We start from the raw sequence: 20288 nt of genomic DNA, 5'->3' as shown, positions 1-20288 counted from the left end.
AAGGAACATGTTTGTGATGGCATGATAATAGTTAATAGACGAAATAATTTTGGTTTTTCTAACAAATCTTATGCTGAATATGTCGGCCAATGTATAAGTTATATAGAGTACACGTATATATAAAAATGATTGGATTCCTATTCTCTGGTAGACGGTTTGCACCTTAAGCTATTTCACTGGCTTTGCTTCTTGCAAGTTGCAAGAGTAGAAATGTTTTTATTTTTACTTCATTATTAGTGTCCGTGTGCTAGTTTCAAAACTTATCAAAAAGCTGTTTTGATATTCTAATGCTCCCATGGACCGATATGCATCAATTCTTTTAATATTTTGATATTCACAAGTTTTCAGCTTGTTTTTTATGATTCAAAAATTTTACAAAAAAATATATATTTGCCTGACTAGTCACGTAATAATCTCTGAATCTCTGGATCTAAATCTTATAGCCAAATTATAATTTTTTATTATGTCTAAAACACAGATTACTATTAAATAATATTAAAACAAAAAAAAAATTATTACATTATTTTCTAAATGCTTATGATTGACCACGAAAAAGTTTAATTACTTCATATAAAAAAGATTTCTGTATTAGCGCAATTCATCAAAAAACTTACTCTGGAACACAATAACTACGATTTGTAATTTTCAAATAAAGACTTGCTACAAACACCTCGCCAGAATGACCAATAGACACTGAATTTATTTTGTGGACTTAATTTCGAATCTCAAATGACCATTAACGGAATCATACAATTTCCAGTGCTATCAATCATGCAGACCGATGAGCCTTGGAAGTGGTCACGTTGACGCTGGGACCGCTGCGTTCATATGGACACACTTGCATAGATAATACAGAAAAACACAGAGTTTTATAAAACTAGACATTTTAAAGGCGCCATTGGCTTTAAAAGCAATTACTGCCATTTGATAGTTGGATGAGTGATGCATATTCTTACGTGGTTACGATTTGTCAATAGAAGATTGTTTGAAAGTAGTTCATCATGCTTTATATATTACATGCTCAGATATCAGGTTTTAGATATTTATGTTTACATGTATACAGATTTTTTTTTCAATGTATAATTTAAATGAAGGTATGACAAACGTTCGACAGTGGTAGCTGTGATTGATTGGTTGCTTGATAAGGCAGCACCAGCATTTCAGGCTAAACACTGAGGAGTCAAAGACAACGTAGAAACATAATTTTCAGTCTCAAATGTGAACCATAGAAGATAACATACAAAGGTGGTACTTTAGTGTGGTTCTTGCATTTTTCCACGTTTCAAAAATTAATATTTTTCAACTCGTTTTAAATTAAAAAAAAAATAACTGTACCTGCGGTGAGTGCACAAATTAAAAAAAAAATCAAAATAAAGTAAAATAATAAGAATAATCAAAAATTTGCTCTGCTCTCTTCTATAAACTTTATTAAACAAAATCATCATACTTTATAGTCATACACCGATAAATTGCTTGTATAATATTTTAGTGCTGCAACTCGCATAATTCGCACATAGTATTTTAACAGTTATTCACTATATGCTGACTTACTCAAACAATTCATATTGCAAACTTAATTTGACGTATGACATACGAAAACATTTTAACAAAAACAAATTACTAATATAAACAGTTGTAATAGACACTTATGACACAGACGGACGTGGAATTCACATAAGGAAAATTATAATTGGAAGGCACTTTAAAATGTGGGAAGAGTACCACAATACTGATATCGCATAAGAACAAGCGAATATATAACAATTATATATAGAGGACACAACGTTTATTCCTCTTCTTCGCCATCTAATATTGCTTTGAAGCTGAACGGTTGGAAGGCATAGCCCAAACCTTCGTAGAATTTGCTCATGAATTCGACCCTGCAGGCAAAGAAAGAAGAAACCATTAGGAGAATGGCAAAGCATTTACTAGTGTTTCTAACTTACCAATGCAAACGCAGGGTGTGCAAGAAGGCTGAAAGACCTTCCATCATTACCAAGATGGCCAGCGTAAAGAGACACCAGGCGCCGAAAATGAAATACAAAGCAATTGCACCAGTATAATCCGCGCTCTTCAAACCCATCGCCAACACCATGTTCCACAAGACCTCAGACAATTCTACAAATACATAATTAAATACACATTTAGCTAAGTTGTTTTCAGGGCCCGAACGTTAGACGGAAATATATGTTTACTTACGTGCATGAGCCAAAGACAAAGCCCACAAACGTAAATAGGAGGCAGTATGCGAAATTGTACTGAGCACATACTCAATGGTATGAATGGCTTGGTGAATATAGATTTCACTCATGGGTTCGTCGTCGTGACCACCGTGTCCGCCGCCGCTGTGATCGGCTTCATCTAGGCTGGTTGGTATTGGTGTTTCGCCTTCGGCAAGTTCCATATTGCCAGTTAAATCGCCATTATGTTTAACCTAAAAGCAAAAGCGGATGTTTAGCTAAATATGTTTATAAAAATTATTTTTGCTTTGAGCACTTCGACTTACATGCACTTTGTTTTTACGTGTGAATTTAATGTACAATGGCTTGCCCAACAACATCCAGGGTATGCATAGCAAACCGATATATACGAACAATTGCTGGACGACAGGTTGCGCTGGGAACATGTACTCATCGCAGCCCTCCAATGGCGGCGAACTCTTGAACAACATCATGTTGATGAACATAATTAGAACCGATGGCGCACAACCGGGAGTGTCCGGTTGGAATGCGGTCTTCGGATTGTACTTAATCCATTTGAAGAACATCATGAACACCATGTAACCGAAGAGTAAAATCAAGAACAGAATTTGTGGCAAGAATTCCAAGAATATGCTGGCATAACGTTTGAAGTGCATAAAGTTCACAACAGACATGCAGACACCAAAGATCATATGTGCTACACCCACAATAATGGATAACTTCATCTTGTAGGTATTGAGAAAGATGATCTTATTTCCGGCTAATTGCCAAATGGGATCCAAGCCCAAAGGATATACACCGTTTGTGCTATGATTGGGTGACAACTGCAAAACGTGGTTCTCCAGTACAGTGGAGGTATTGTAACGTATCTGCCAAGTTGAGCCGAAGACGTTCATTGATTTTGAGAATATATCATTGTAGATGAAACCGGTGTAGCAAGAGAAGAGACCCATCAAAAGTATAATGTAACGGCCACCGAAGAAAATATTCCAAATTTCACCAGCCTTTTTCCTTTGCAAGCTCTTCTCGTACATCACCATCCAGCCGCCAAACAATGCCAAAATGATACCGTGACCCAAATCGCCGAACATCACAGCGAACAGGAATGGGAAAGTGATGCATGTATATAAAGCGGGGTTAGCCTCGCGATAGGAGGCTACACCATAGGCGTCAATCAAATTCTGGAAACCGCGTGTAAACTTGTTTGTGCGATTGAATGTTGGTGGTTGTTCGTTTGTGTCAATCACATTCAAGAATGATGGTATAGTGCTGCCAACAGCAGCTGAGCCATCCGATAGGGCCTTCTGTACAACAGGTAGATCCTTGGTTGGTACCCAGCACTCGCCGATTAGGCACTTCTTTGTGACGTCCATGTTGAATAAGTTCAATGTGTGGTAGATTGCCTTCATCTTTTTCACCATAATCGACCAGGATGGTAAATTCTTCGAAACAGTAGCCAACACACGACTGCGATGATCTTCAGTTTGGCTCAAAACCAATTTCAAATCTTCCAAGCGTGTACGTACACCCTTAACCATTTCCTCGCGTTCAGTATGAGAGCTTGGGCATGGATACATGGACGCATGGAAACCGGTGCAGACCTTCTTAATGCGATTCTTCAGCTGTTCACCTTGGAAGAAGGCAACGAAGACGGTCTTGTAGATGGGATGACCGGTTGAGGGATCCTTAAGTGGATCATCCAAGTCGGAACGTTTCAGAAACACGTTGCCACGTGAAATACGCCAAAGCATGCGCTCGAACGCAAATACACGCTCGCGATTGATCACGCCCGCAACGAAACCCAGACGACCACGATTCTGTGGGCCGACATCCACATCGGCATTTGGACCACGATTGCTAGAGTCCAAATTGAGCACTTCCTGATCGGAGAAGAAACCTTGCGTATTCTCGAGCACCTTACGCAATTCGGTCAATTCCAAGTAATTCGACTTGAGGTTCACCTCATTTTGGGCCAACTCGAGAATTTCATTTTCGGTTTTCTCCAAATGTGCCTCCAGATCGATGATCTCACGTGGATTGGGGGCGCGGGGGATGTCGTCTAGAATGTCTTGCAACACAATGCCATCTTTCTTGATTTCCGCCTCAATGTAGCGTATTTTGCGTTCGAGCTCATCGCAACGGCGCACCTCGGTGACGAATTTTCGCTGGAAAGCGTTGACGTTGCTGTTCAACTAAAAAAAAGTATTACCAAAATATTTAATATTCATATAGCAACTATTTGCTCATGCACAACTATGACGCACAAACCTTAAGCGTCTTCAAGTTCGGTACTTACATCACGAAATTGTACACAACCAGTCTCGCCCAATTCCGAGACAGAGGTGTAGGCAGCCTCCGGTTGTATGAACATTTGGCATAATGCCATTTCCTCACTGCGAAACATGTCCCCCATCTTGATGAAGACGTCTCGCCGCTATTCCACTGTAAGTAGAAAAGGTAAAACAAAAATCAGAAATGAACAAATTAAGACACGTCTCGAGGCTTTATGCTATTTTTATATATTTCGCAACAAATATTTTTGTAGATATAGTACTACATAGGTATATTCATATTGAATGTTAGAAAAAATTAATTTTGCAGACCTAGACCAAAACAAAGGAATCTCATAAAAAATGTCGTCTAGTCGTATAGTCTGAATGCAAATACATAAAATTATATGTTTTATTGATACACATATATATGATATATGTACGTATTTTATGAAATACGACTTTTATTCCAGACGCTATAAATTTTGAAATATGTTCGCATTTAATTTATAGTATATTTTGTTTACCTAATACATTTCATATACTATACATAGCATACATATTAAAAAAGACGAGCACATTTTAGCCTCTCGATATTAAAAAAAGAAATTATGCCTTTTTACCGTACATTATAAACGATAGTTGGCGTCTCTGTAGCCAAGTTCTTTTTCGCTTAGTTACCAGTCGACTGGGTGAACTAAAATCTCGTCGAAGCCAAATTTGTTAAAAATATATTTTACTTAGAGATTATATGCAAATCCTGAAAAAGGTTTCTACACGTAAATTCTTCGGCACATTTGGAGTCAACTTAATGCTTGTAGATATTCCCCAAGTGGAAAGTAATATTAAGAATATATCTGATGAATATCTCGACCAAAATTCAAACAAAATCGAAGATCAGATCTAAAATCCATAATTTGTGACATGATGATAGCTTGTTGTAGTTGCTACAGCGGCAAAAACATTCCCTAATTATATTTGACCTTAGTTTTAAGGAGAGCTGCCGAGTCAAAAGTCCTTGACCGGATTTAAATTCAGATCAATTTCGTGTATGTATTTGCTATTCTTGCAGAAACGCAAATCGTAAGGTCTCTTAAAGGCTTGAATGCCGGATTTCATTTATATATACATATGTATATTTGTATGGAAATCCCAATTTGAATGATATATATAGTATATAGAATTAATATATAAAATAATAATTAAGATCAGTTCTTTTTCATGGTGTAAAATACTAAACAGAACCTGTTATAATGTTTACATACAACGCATTCTCACGACAATCGCCTCTAGGCAACCGGACTGTTCTTGAAATAAATTAAATAAAGCAACCTTAATGAAGCTGGCCCGCGCTGAAGCCCATGATTGATGGCAGGAGATCTAGTGGTATCTTTGCCCTCAATAAGGCTAGCCTCGCCCTAGTTGTGAGGCTTTTAACAGCAGGCGGGAGTTGAATTTAAACTTATAACAGTGCACGTGCGATCTTCGATGCGCCATTTAACCTAACCTTTGAGTCTATAATATAGGGTTGTCCCCTACGGGTAATCTTAACTTAAAACTACCATTAGATATTAATAAAATATTATAGTTGTAAAGGGATTAATTTTCTTTTTCGTGACAATTAGGGTACAAACGGTAACTAGTCCGTAAAAGTTTTAGTCCCTTCTACAAACTTTTGGGTACAACCAAAATATTAAGTATCTTCATAGGATATACTCGTACGAAAGTAAAAAATGTAAACTTCGTTTGCACCGAAGCTATTATACCATTCAGAAATACAAAAATTTCCATACAAGAATTTAATTTTGATCGGTCAGATTGTATGAAATGCATACATGCTATAGTGGTCCTAAACCTTAAACAACAATCCATGTCATATTTCGTGAGGATATCTCTATTTTGATCCGTCAGCTTGTATGGCAGCTATATACTATATTGACTCAATATCAGCATACCGACAAATTAGTAGCTTCTTGAGCAGAAAACGACGTGTTCACAATTACACAGTGATAGCCCACCAACTGAGGGTTAAGTTCGCATATATACGCATACATAAGTATATACAGACTCAGCTCGTCATGCTGTTCATTTTATAGGGTCATTGACGGTTCCTTCTGGGTTTTACAAACATACATATGTAGTAGCAGACTCAAAATACCCTGCTCAGAATAAAAAAATATGCAAGCATATTACTTTACGAGTAATCCCGGACTCATCCCAGACTGGTTTGCATTTTTTCGTTTGTATTAGAGAATACTTACATATGTACATATGTATGTGAGTATTTTCACGAAATACATTATTTTATATGAATGTCCGTGAAACGAGTAAAAATTAAATAAAAAACAAACTTAAAAGTACTTGTAGCTAACTGCAAAAGCTTCAAATCTTTTCACAAGTGCCAGCACAAACGAAACACATTCTTCGATAAGATCAGGTGCCGTAGCTCTAATGAATAATGGCTTCTGACTTAGCGCTGGCATTTTTTTTTTACATTTGCTACACTACATAAAATGAAATTTTAAAGTATATAAACAATTCTGCATATATATGTACATACATATATGTACATTTGTATGTACTTATATACAAAAGAATCAAATTTAAGAACGTCAAAATTATCGCCATGGCTGTGAGCACCACTGGAGTATTACGAAACTGCTTTAAATTTTTTAGACATATGTACATGTATGTATGTATGTATGTATGTACATATATAAATATTTATTTAATTCTGTTGATTTTTGAAATTAGCACACACAATTTCATATATGTACATACATATGTATGTATGTGCATGTATCACATGCTAAAAGTTCCAGTTTGCTTGTTGCCAGTTCATATGTATGTATGTTTGTCTATTAACCGGGTTGGAAAAATATCATATTTGTATCTATGTACACATACACAGTCAATTAACGGAACTTTAGAGTCAGCTGATATCACAGAACACTAGAGATATACAGCAATCATGTGAGCCGTCATGTGAAGCTTATGAAGAAGCTTCGTCGATCAAATAAACGCCTAAGGCAACGCCTTAGTCAAGCAGTTAACCTGCGCACATATACAAACACATACATATGTATGTGTACAAATGTGTATGTGTGCGTATGAGAGTCACATATATGTATGTATGTATGTAAGTATACTCCGATAGGTTTATCTTTATTTGAAGGCATTCGGTTGCTTTTGCTCCATAAGTATTTGTGCTGATGCCATTTAAAATTGATTGCCAGAAAAACGAGTACTTGTGTCGTCTCAAATTGTATTTACTTAGAACTTTTTTATTTATTTTTTTTTGTATAGTTATTGTTTTAGTTTTACTTTTTGAGTTTTTCGAGCTTCGAACAGCCGCACGCGTAAAAGCCAATACAAACACAGATACTTATACATGTATTTGGGTTTGTATGTGTTTCTTCTGCGTTTGCTTTAGGCATGTATGAGTGTATGTATGTACTCGTCTGCTTACATAAATACTCGTACTTGACCGCGTCTGTGATGATGCCAAATTGCTGACGTTTGCGTGAAAAAGCCGATGACTGTGTGTGTCGTTGATGACGCGATCACGCGCCATGAAAATTTTGCGACAGTGCGTTTTTGTACAGATGTATGTGTATATGTATGTATATACATAAGTATATCATTGGCATTTTGAACATGTAATAATCAGATTAAATCACAGTTAGTCCAGGCACTTATAAAAGCTATGCGCCAAGAGAGTTTAAGAGTGCTACAAATGAATGAGGCAAGGAGCAAGCGTTTGAGATTGTAGATATTTTGCAGATCATTATACATATAAAAGGTTTACGAAAATAATGAGTACAGGAATAAAAAACCGTAAATATATTCGGGGATATTTTTTTCTTTCTTAACTACCGTGAGAGTATCGCCTGACATGACAAGTTCTGGTAAAGTTTGAGCTCTTAATATTAGTATTAACAGGTGGAGCATTGTGATTTTTTTGTTTGTATGATAAATAGAAATCAAATCTTATATGAATTTATCGAATAAAAACAACAAAAGTCATAAAAAATATTATTTGTAAGAAAAAATATAAAAAAAAATTATAAAAAATTGTAAAAATTATAATCTTATGATTTAGGGTTAGACTTTGAGCTCGAATAATTTTTAAACGAGCCGACATAACAAAATATATAGTAGAGCTCTTTCGTAGATCTTTAAAGTCCCTACAAGAATATCCTATCCAACTTATAAGGGAAATCATAAATAACAATGCGAAACCTGTTAACACTAAAACATATTAAGAATTTTTTTGCTCATCTCGATTGTTATTTTCACATTTTTTTTTGGATTATCGGTTGATATTTCCACGGTTTATAAGGAAAAAAAATAAAAGTTTTTTCTTTGACTCACCCTAATATAAGTACGTAAATATAATTACTAGCACATGACATTGTTACATTTCTAAATTCATAATTTTATTTTATAAGAACAAAATTAAATTTTATTTTGGCTCACCCTATTATACCTATGTAAATATATGTATGTACATATGTATTTAGTAGCACATGTCATCGTTACATATCTAAAATCGTAATTTTAATTTATTTCCATACACATGAGATCCATTAGACATACCGCAGATAGCAATGTCGATTATAAATTAATTTGCTAGCACTCATCCATAGCTACATATGTATGTATGTATGTATGTACATACAATTGAGTATCGCTGAGTGCTTTAAGCGGCATTTGTTGCGATAACAGTGCCGTTATGCCATATTTAGGCAAATTTAGCGCACACGGAAGCAAGGCAATGGTGTTTAGAAGATTGCGACAGAACTAACATACATATAGATATAGAAAATATATTCTTATGTATGTATGTATAGTTTGTATGTACGTACAAAATATTTTTATAAGCAGCCAATATCCATACATAAGTACATACTATGTACATGCGTATGTATTTGTATAACGCGCATTCCTGTGTTATTATTTATCAATTCTATTATTATTGTGTATATGCAACTTTAATATATAGGGGTTAATATATAGTATATATATACATACATACATACATACATATATACATTCATTTATGTCTCTGCTTAATATTAGTAACATGATCGACGCTTGACGTTGTCAAGCAACACGATAAATATCTTTAAGTCAATTTAATGGGAGTGTGCACACGGCAATACACATATGTATGTATGTATATGTGATCACGCATATATTTGTATACCTATGTATGTGTGTAAGTAATGTATGCAATTTCCGTGTTTTTGTAATAAACATTGTTTTTTGCATTTTTTATTCGCTCAAAAACTCTGCTCACTAAAATTATATAACATAACGGCTATAACATCCGTTTATTGCTTATATTGCAAGAGTGTAAACATTTTCATACCACTTGCTATTATTTAGCACTTAATTTGCCTTGTGCGCTTAGTGGGGCGCCACTGTACAAAATAAACATACAAAATTACGAATCGCTTTACAGCCCTGTAGCTGCCCAAATTTAATAAAAATAAATAACTTGATTGTTTGTTTAGGTGTGCACATAACTTTGTGTATTTTTATCAAAAAAAAAAAAAAAAAAAAAACAGAAAAAATCAAATCTCATTCGATACAAATACAAATGCAAACGTAAAAAAGCTAAAAACAAGCAAACTGACACCGTAAACAAGTTGGTATTCCGTTTTATATGCAAATAATTGCAAACCAGTTCAACTTCGCGGCGTCTATGCAACTAAACGCCAAAAATGGACGCTCGCCAAGCCACGCAAATTCACTGCTCGCCTGCTTCTACAGATTTCAGCTCAATATTTCAACGAGGTTTAACTGCCTAAATGCGTATCAGGCAAAAAAATCGCAATATAGTATGCCGCATGGCAGTCCTTTAGAAATATTCCAAGCAATTTTGCCTGGTATACTGCGGCACAAACGCTTTTAAGACTGAGGCTAATATAAGTATGTGCATACATACATACAATATACTGCACTATATTTAAATCCTTTTCTTTTTCAAGCTTTTATTTTTCACCGAACATGCTTTATTAGTTTTTGTTTTTGTTTTAAAAAGCATGCTTTATTAATATTTATTTGTTTATATACACACATGCGTACTTATTATATCTACACATGTACATATGTATGTACATATATGTGTGTGCACTAAATGAATTCAACACATTTTAGGGCTTGCATGCGCGCATCCAGTGGCTTTCAAATGTTAGCCATCTCCACCATCATCCACCTGTATAAAAAGGCATTAGGCCGACTCAATTGGGTGCGGCAAAATAAAAACAAAACAAAATTAAAAGAAATATGTGAAACATGCTTACCATGCTTACCGCACCCGCGGACCACGTGACACGCATTACATGAAAGGTTGATGATATAAGTACATATGTATGTATGTATGTAAATGTACATCTAAAGTTAAATATTTTCGTTGTAAAATGGTCAAGTGTGGAAGAAATTATAACAAGCGCTGAAAATGAGCGAAAACTATAAAATATTCAAAGAAGCTCAAAACCAAATCTCAAAAAAAGAACAGAAAGATACCTGGAGTGTTGAAAAGACATTTTTTCGGCATCTCGATTAAATTTATTTATTTATTTTATTTTATTTTTCTTTTTTATTTTATTTTATTTTATTTTATTTTATTTTATTTTATTTTATTTTATTTTATTTTATTTTATTTTATTTTATTTTATTTTATTTTATTTTATTTTATTTTATTTTATTTTATTTTATTTTATTTTATTTTATTTTATTTTATTTTATTTTATTTTATTTTATTTTATTTTATTTTTTTATTTTTTATATTTTCTTTTTTTTATATTTTTTTTATTTTCTTTGTTTTATTTTTTTTAATTTTTTTATTTTTATTTTATTTTATTTTTTTATTTTACTTTATTTTACTTTATTTTATTTTATTTTATTTTTTATTTAACATTTTAATCAAATACCAAAACCACTTAAACTATATCATAAAATAATCTCATAAAAAAGCACTAAACACATTATTCTGCGCCAATCGCTAAAGCCTTCCTTCAACATTCCGTCCTTACTGGCAACGTGTGTGTTTTTCGCCTCTAACAAAAGTCGCAAACCAAAAGCGAATACAAGAACAATTCATTCATACATACTTACATCATGACAATATGAATTACAAAAAATGCACAACAAACACAAAAGTTTGGCATTTAATCTCCCAAAGCTAATGGATAAGCAAAATAAAAGCAACCGGAAATGCCCATGAAAAAAAAGAACGACAAATTTCCATATCAAAAATTTTGAAAAGACCGTAAGAAAGGATTAAACGACTACAGCCAAACACACAATTTTTTTAAATTTCTATCAAGGAGCCTTTCAAGTAAACAAGACTTTAAAAATAAACAGAACAAATAGTTTTTTCGGCAAAATCAACTTATTTAATTCAAAATAGTCTCCTTCTGCTTCAATAGAGCTTTTTGAACGGTCCAAAAGCATGTCGAACGAGTGTTTTAGCTCGTTGACCGGTATAGCCGCCAGTATGCCTGTGCAAGCCTTTTGAATGGCCTGTACGTCTGCATAATGCTTTGCTTTCATGGGCAAATGCATTTTTCCGAAAAGGAAGAAGTCGCACGGTGCCATATCAGGTGAATACGGGGAGTGGTTAATAGTTAAAATGTGATTTTGCTCAAATAATCGGTCACAAACGTCGCTCGAATGTTGGATTCTGAGCAATTTTTGGTCGTCCGGCAATTTGTGCGGAACAAACCGTGCACACACCTTTCGTAAACCTAAATGTTCGGTCAAAATGCGATAAATCAATGTTTTGAAGGTGTTCAATTCCATTTCCATGAATTTTAATGATGATTTCGGCTGATTTCCGATGAATTCACGCACAGTTTCGATGGAATTTCCGGTGATTGGCCCACATGTTAATCGTCATTTATGTGCTCACGACCACTTTGAAAATGTTGAAACCACTCGTGCACTCTGCTACGGAGTAGGCAATCATCGCCATACACTTGTTTCATCAATTGAAACGTTTCCGTAAAAGTTTTACCAAATTTAAAACAAAATTTAATGTTGGCTCTTTGTTCCAAGCTTCTATGAAATGTCATGTCTCACTAAACAATCGATAAAGATAGCAGATTCTAACGCACCAGTCGACCAGGGGGCGCTAGATTCAAAAAGTCCTGTTTACTTTGGAACCCCCCTTGTATAAATTCATATTTCAGAGTTAAAAAATATCATCCAATATAATAAGCCATAACTGCTTTCTCCAAACTGAATAAGGAAGCGAAGCAAATGGGTCTGATAGTAAACGAGGGCAAGACGAATTTCCTGTCATCAAACACACAGTCGTGGCACTTGCGACTTGGCTGCCACGTCACTGTTGACAGCCATAACTACGAAGTCGTAGATAATTTCGTCTATCTTGTAATTAGTATTAACACCAACAATAACGTCAGCCTTGATATCCAACGCAAAATAACTCTTGCCAACAGGTGGTACTTCGGACTGAGTAGGCAATGGAGAAGTAAAGTCCTCTCTCGACGAACAAACATCAAACTCTATAAGTCACTCATTATTCCCGTCCTGCTATATGGTGCAGAAGCTTGGACGATGACAACATCTGATTAGCCGACGTTATGAGTTTTCGAGAGAAAGGTTCTGTTAAAGATAGTCTACACCAATAAAGAAGTAGAATAGTTATTATAAATAGCAGTTATTCTAGAGGTACCCTAGACGTACGCCAAAACTCTTGAAAATCTTCAAAGCGAAAGAGGTCTAGAGACGACTTTTCAACATTCTTATGCCTGATTGATCAAAAATTTAACAAAAAATGCATTACAGCTGCATTATTTTTGCTGTAAAAACATAAGATTGGATTTAGTTTGCATTTTTCTTTTGCGGAAAACCTACGATACAAGATAGCCAAGATCTGGGCTGGTTGTAGTAAATTGTTGGAGCAAAAATCTAAAAGAACATAAGTGTTTCGGGACCCCAGGCGCCCCTGAGAACTGCAATCTTACTCGATTGATCCAGATCGTTCACTGAAGTTAGCAGTAATAAAGAATGTTTCAACAAAATTGTTTGTGCACATCTGGCTACGTACATATGTATTTATGTATGTACATATGTTGATAAAAAATTATAAAAAAACTGTATTGTAGCTGCTAAAGATACATTTATTTATTTACATAGACGAAAAAATTCCGCCGGAGTAGACTGGAGGGCATAGACTCACATGCTGTACTGTATGAATTTATGTTTGTACATATATTTGTATGTGTATATGTAGGGGCGCCTACGCCCTAATTGAAATCGAGGCCAGTTTAGTTAGCACCAACACATTTAATTACCTTTTACTTGCCAAAGGAAAAAAATACATATTTATTACACACTGACATTATATAAATATGTACTATGTATAATGATCATTAAGTATTATCCCATCATATGACCATTTCAGTAGGTATGGGATGGTGAGGCTGGAGGCAAATCATTAATGACTCGCAGTATAAATTTAAAAAAAAAAATCATTCAAAGAAATTTCGCTGCTTAAGTTCTAATTTGCATATTTGTATGGGTGTAAGTACATATTAAACGATATATGTATGTATGAATTAACAATAAAGTACAACTTTCTGCCATTTTAAAAGCCTTTTTACTCGTAATACTTGTCTTAATTGAACGTATGCTTGTATTTGTGGAGACATACAAACATATGTACATACATACATTCATACATATGTACATACACCGTCAATACTTTCCTGCTGTCGGCAATTACTAGTAATTTCAAACAATATCTCTTGTATTGTATTTTAATTTATTCATATGTGGTGAATCAGAATAATACGAAAAATTATTATTTATCAGAGTGTTTGCCTATTTATATTCATAAACTCATTAATTATTTCATTATTTTACAGTTATCAGAGTTTAAAGCTCAAGCCGCTGCTTCTTACAGTCTCCCAGCAACGAGCAGTGCTTTGTTCGATGTAAAATTATATTAAACAACTGGGTGTCATCCATAAAAAAACAGATTAAAAAAAATTATTTTAAAATTAAAAAAAAAAAAAAAATTTTTAATTAAAAAAAATATTTTTAAATTCAAAAAAAAATGTTTGAAATAATTATTTTTAAATTCAACAAAATTTAAAAAAAAAAATTAAAAAAATATTAATTAAAAAAAAAAAATTTTTTAATATTAATTTAAAAAAGTGAAAAAAATATTTTTTTTATTACAATTCTTACACCAAGAACTAATTACTGTTTCTCTTCTTTGTAATGTTGATTTAAGCGATAAGCATACATACATATGTACATACTTACATACATATGTACGTGTTGAAAATCTTTTAAAATTTTATACACGTACATATGTATGTATATATACATACATACATACATATCCATATGTATGTATGATCATTTGTGGTTTTAACAGCATTACGTCTTACGTAATTAAAGCAACATGCAATCACAGGTTTTATTAATAAATACTACCAATTGTTCTTGCAATTATTTGAGGTAAAATTTGTATACACACACAAACATAAGTATACATATACATATCTACTTACGCATACAGTTATGCTGACCATACATAAATATACATACATACATATATAGTAGATGATTTAATATCGACTACGATTATTGACTACGTTATTAAATCATCTACATACATACATATATAGTATGTATTTACGTACGGTCGGTCATAAGAATTATGCAAGCTTATTAAATTACGACCTTAAAGCGTTTCGCGTCAGCTGACTAATTCTTAGCAGACTGCCCTTGCAGCGTACGTTAACCTTTCGGCACTAGTTTGTTGTGTCGTACACGGCTCCATGGTATATGTATATATATGTATGTATATTATATTAATATACTTGTGCATAATACAAACGCAATCAGTCAATTACACCCACACCTGCTGCATGCTGCCCAGACATACACCACGGACAGCGTGCCAAAATGCAAAAACTTTGTAAGACAGAGCGCCAAAACACAGCAATGAAAATAGAAAAGTTGTAGCAAATGGAAAAATAAACGAAATTGAAAGGTTGTAGCGTAATGTCAAACACCCCACCCTGCCGCTATGATGTTTTGGCGGGCGGGTAAACACAGCTGAAAGCACAACAATGCAATAGAACTAGGAAAGCATAAGCAAAATATATACATATTTGTACATATATGTACATATGTATGTGAATAATTTACATATTTAAATTGAAGGATGTACTGTTACGTTTACTTCGGTTGCACCGAAGCTTCATACGCTTCCCAATAAAAAAGTTTGACAAACAAGAACTTGATTTTGATTGATCAGTTTGTATGGCAGCTATATGCTATAGTGGTCCGATTTTAACAGAATATTCAGAAATTATACCGTTGCATTGAACATTAGCCCATGTCAAGTTTCATGAAGATATCTCGTCAGATAAACAAGTTTTCCATACAAGGACTTATTTTGATCGATCAGCTTGTATGACAGCTATACGCTATAGTGGTCCGATATTGGCGGTTCCTACAATTGCGCAGCTTCTTGGAGGGAAAAAGATGTGTGCAAAATTTCAGATTGATATCTTAAAAACTGAAGGACTCGTACACGTATATACAGACAGACGGTCAGATCTAAATCGATCACGCTGATGATTGCTATATACTTAAGAAATATACCAGATTTATAGCTACTTAGTTATCATATCAGGTATATCAAGTTGGACACGACGTTTGTAATAACCAAAAGAAAATGTCGAAAGAAAATGATTGTGGCCAACTAATATACCCTGTTCACGATATAACAATTAAGTAGATATAAATCTCGTCGTCTGTATGCAAATATGACATTTATGTGTATGTGTTTATATATACGAAAATTGCAGCACGTACTCGTATTATAACTAGTTATTTTGTTACCAAATTCGTAACTAGTCCTCATATAACCCCATTCGAACTAGTTCCATATGCATACATATACCTATACACGCCCACGAACCCGCCAGAGTTAGTTGCTTGCAAAGAAATCAATTCGTAGTCAGTCGTATGTATGTATTTGCCAAATATTTGCCCGAATCGGTACTATATATAAAGTATATTATATACATACATATACAAACATATGTGCTTAAGTATTTTTTAGCAAAAACATTTGCAAACTATGTAGTTATGTATGTATATATTTGCTTGATTTACCAGACTGCCAACACATACCGAGAATTTGTATTAGGCAGCTGTTGAAAAGCCAAGCGTTAACAGCAGTGAGCTAACAGCTAGTAGAATGCTCAAAAACTCAAGAATGTTTCTAATGTCAATCCCAGCACACAACACAAACACAAACCAGATGCAGAGTCATATACATATACATATGTATGTATGTATATGTACACGTATATATGTATGTACGTATTTTTAATAGCACGTATTAAAGGTAACGAACGAGCTTCTGCTTGTCGTGAAATGTCAGTTGGCTATGAGTATGATAAATACGAGACTCAATGATTCGATTGATATGGGAGGCCTCCTGCTGGAATGGAGTTAGAGCTCGTATATACTATATTGTTTACTTGTAATTATGTGTACTTGTATAATTTGTATGTATGTATGTGTGCGAGTGTGTGTGTGTTTGCATTAGTCAGTTAAGCGACAACAGTCTGCGACCTCATGTGACTGGAGCGCTGTCATGAGGGACTGCATTGGAGGCAACATTGTCTGGGCACATTTCTATAAACTTATCTACTTATGTATGTATGTACTATATCGCCAAATTTTTAGTATATTTGTAGTAGCTTAATAGTTCTAATAGTTTCAGTAGGCACTTTTGCTTCACTTACGACCACAAGCATGCGTTGGCGTATATAAGTATTTACATAAGTAGATCACGTGCTCATAATTTTTCGGCAAATTAGCTAATTATCCCTTATCAGCGGCATATTTATACATACAAACGTGTATATTTTTATATCTACTTTGATCACATGACTTGCAGCCAAGGTAATGCTGTGGAAATTTCTGTCATTTAATTACAAAGTAATGACAAAGCTGCAAGATAAGTGTAATTTTAGGCGATTACAGGGATCACGCTACTTGCCCACACACACGAACTTACGTAAATACATATGTGTGTTAGTAGCCAATTGCGTATGTGTAAGTGTGCGTATTTGCTTTGCAAATGACAATACACGAAGTTAGCAAAGTCAATTATAATGCCGAAATGTCACGAGTTATCTTTTATTGGTAAAATTCATAAAATTTTCTGTCACAATTGCGCTTTTGTGTTCTACTAATTTTAATCCTAAGCAAATGCACCGTAATATTCACAACCAATTGCAACTAAAATATCTATGTCACCGCAAAATTATGCTCGCTTCTAAAAATAACGGCTAAGAAATTAATACAAAATATGGCATTTATGTTGCAATAATGTTTTTGCGTGACAAATGTGTAAAAATAAGAAGAGGAATTCGGCGGTCACTTATATTAAAACGGCGAAGTAGAACAACTCGTTTGAGAAAAATAAATAAATAGTATGTACATACTATGTAAAAAATAATAAAAATTAACAAAAAAAATAATAAAAGAAAATGAAAAAAATATAAAAAATTTTAATTCAAAAAAAAAATATTAAAAAAAAAATTAATATTATAAAAAAATAAAGAATAGCACAAAAATAAAAAAAATAAAAATATATTAAAAAAATAATACAAAAATTAAATTAAAAATAAAAAATTATTAAAAAAAATTTCTTTAGTTTTAAAAATCGAGAGAATCAATTATCACCTAACCAATCATTTCACTAAATACTACATCTCGCTTCTCCTATCATATTTTATTGCTCGCTGTAAGGGACCTTGTTTTTCACACATTTTACCGCAAAAACTTTTTAACTCATTAAGAAAGCATAAAAAGTTAAATAAAACGATTTCCTTCATAAGCGCACAACTCTACGGGGGTGACAGGCGTGTAAAGAAACTTTGTCAATATACATATTATACGTACATACATATGTACATGCACATATGCTGTAAGTACAAAGCCAAACATATATGCGTTTAAATATGTACAAGCGCACATATTTTTATATGTATGTACATATGTGTAATGCACTCAGTTTGTTGATGTTAATATTTGAGTTGTGGCCAGCGGCGAGCCGACGCGTCGTACCGTGGCCTCGCCAGAGCAGGTCGATTGTTATTGGTTTGTTTATTCATTTGCTCACTTGTTTTGCATTGTTGCTGTTTTATTTCTTACTTTTAGCTTTTTATTTATTTTATTTTATTTTGTTTTTATTTCTAAAAAATTCACTACACGCTTTAACACTTCATGTACATACATGCATACATACATATGTACATGTATACTAGATAATATTCTGGTTTGACGATCGACTCTCTTTAGTACACGTGTAGGCACATACAAACACACACCAATCACTCACACATACACCTGTATATTATATGCGCTCTACAAATGTACATACGTATATTCGTAATAATTTATATACTAGTCTGGTCCACCTTGCTTACCGCTTTAAATTATTCAACGTAAAGAAACAGCAAAAGTATTTTTTTTTCTTTTGATTTTCGTTACACAAATTCTGTTTCCGACGATGTTAATTTTAGAACTTGTCTCGTCGGCAATACAAAGACGTCTGCTCGTTCGATTGCAGCTCTCGAACGTTATGCCCCACTATACTACAATAATTATGTACCAGTGTATGTATAATCGCTCAATACAATCATCACAGACAGTTGAAGTGCAGAGGCTACCAAAATGTGGCTATCTGATGTTATCATGCTTACTTAGCACTAACTAAGTGCAGAGTTGCAACCATTAGTAGTTGTCTAACTAGAAATATATTACTTATACTTATTCTCTATTGGACTGCTAAAGTAGAACGATTTAGTTAGGCGAATTGATATAGCGAATGTAATATTAATAATTTACATAAAAAATACAAATAATAAATATTTATTTTGCATTCAGCGCATCCAAAACTCAATACAACGTCATTAACTAATAGTTCTCTATTAAGATGGCATTTTATAGACACACACATATATAAATACATACATATGTATGTATTTTATAAAACGTTACTATTTTATTTTTATACCTTGTATAGGTTATATTAAGTTTACCACGGAGTTTAACACAACCACAAGTAAACGACAGAGACCATAAAAAATATATATAAAAAATATTTGATTTCGAGGTTCCCTAACTTTTTAACGAAAAAACACAGAAACTTCAAATTTAATGATGAAAGATTATCTCTTTCAAATATTGGCCGCGGCTACGTCTCAGATGATCCAGCCGTTCAGTCCATTAAGCGATGACTCACTCGAGCATTTAACCTGATAACAGGCGAATAGCACACGTGATGTTTTGCTCCAAGGCCTGAATCGAAGCGGGATTGTCCGCACAGACTTTAGACTTTATATATCCCCACAGTAAAAAGTCTAACGACGTGATATCACGCGATTTTGGTGGACAATCAACCAGGCTAAAGCGCGAAATTATCTACTCACCGAAATGTTCTCTCAATAAATCCATTGAATGATAAGATGTGTGGGAAGTGGCACCGCATCAAATGGTCGGTTATGATGGCGCGATAACGGTCGCCGTTGACTGTTACGTTCTTACCGGCATCATTTTTAAAGAAATATGAACCGATGACTCCACCGGCCCACAAACCACACCAAACCGTTGTCTTCTTTGGATGAAATGACAGCGCTGCATTCTCTTTAGATTGAGCTTCATCCCAAATGCGGCAATTTTGTTTGTTTGAGCACTCATTGAACCAGACACGTCAGATCTTCTTGGAAACTTTCCAAGA

General features: G+C 33.9%; 1 protein-coding gene across 1 annotated transcript; it reads right to left on the bottom strand.

Annotated features, from left to right (window-relative positions):
• Positions 1-1400: 1400 nt before the first annotated feature.
• On the bottom strand, positions 1401-19115 carry LOC126750817 (V-type proton ATPase 116 kDa subunit a 1-like). Its single transcript, XM_050460550.1, has 6 exons — positions 18976-19115; positions 4498-4643; positions 2507-4393; positions 2200-2434; positions 1947-2118; positions 1401-1880 (listed from the first exon to the last, which is right to left on the bottom strand). Exons 2-6 carry the CDS (start codon positions 4612-4614, stop codon positions 1787-1789), a joined length of 2505 nt encoding a protein of 834 aa, XP_050316507.1. The 5' UTR covers positions 4615-4643; positions 18976-19115; the 3' UTR covers positions 1401-1786.
• Between the last annotated feature and the right edge of the window lie 1173 nt (positions 19116-20288).

Source organism: Bactrocera neohumeralis, chromosome 2, assembly GCF_024586455.1.
Source record: "Bactrocera neohumeralis isolate Rockhampton chromosome 2, APGP_CSIRO_Bneo_wtdbg2-racon-allhic-juicebox.fasta_v2, whole genome shotgun sequence".
Lineage (NCBI taxonomy): Eukaryota > Metazoa > Arthropoda > Insecta > Diptera > Tephritidae > Bactrocera > Bactrocera neohumeralis.
Note: the sequence above shows the minus strand (reverse complement) of the source record. Positions and strands in the feature narration are given on the sequence as shown.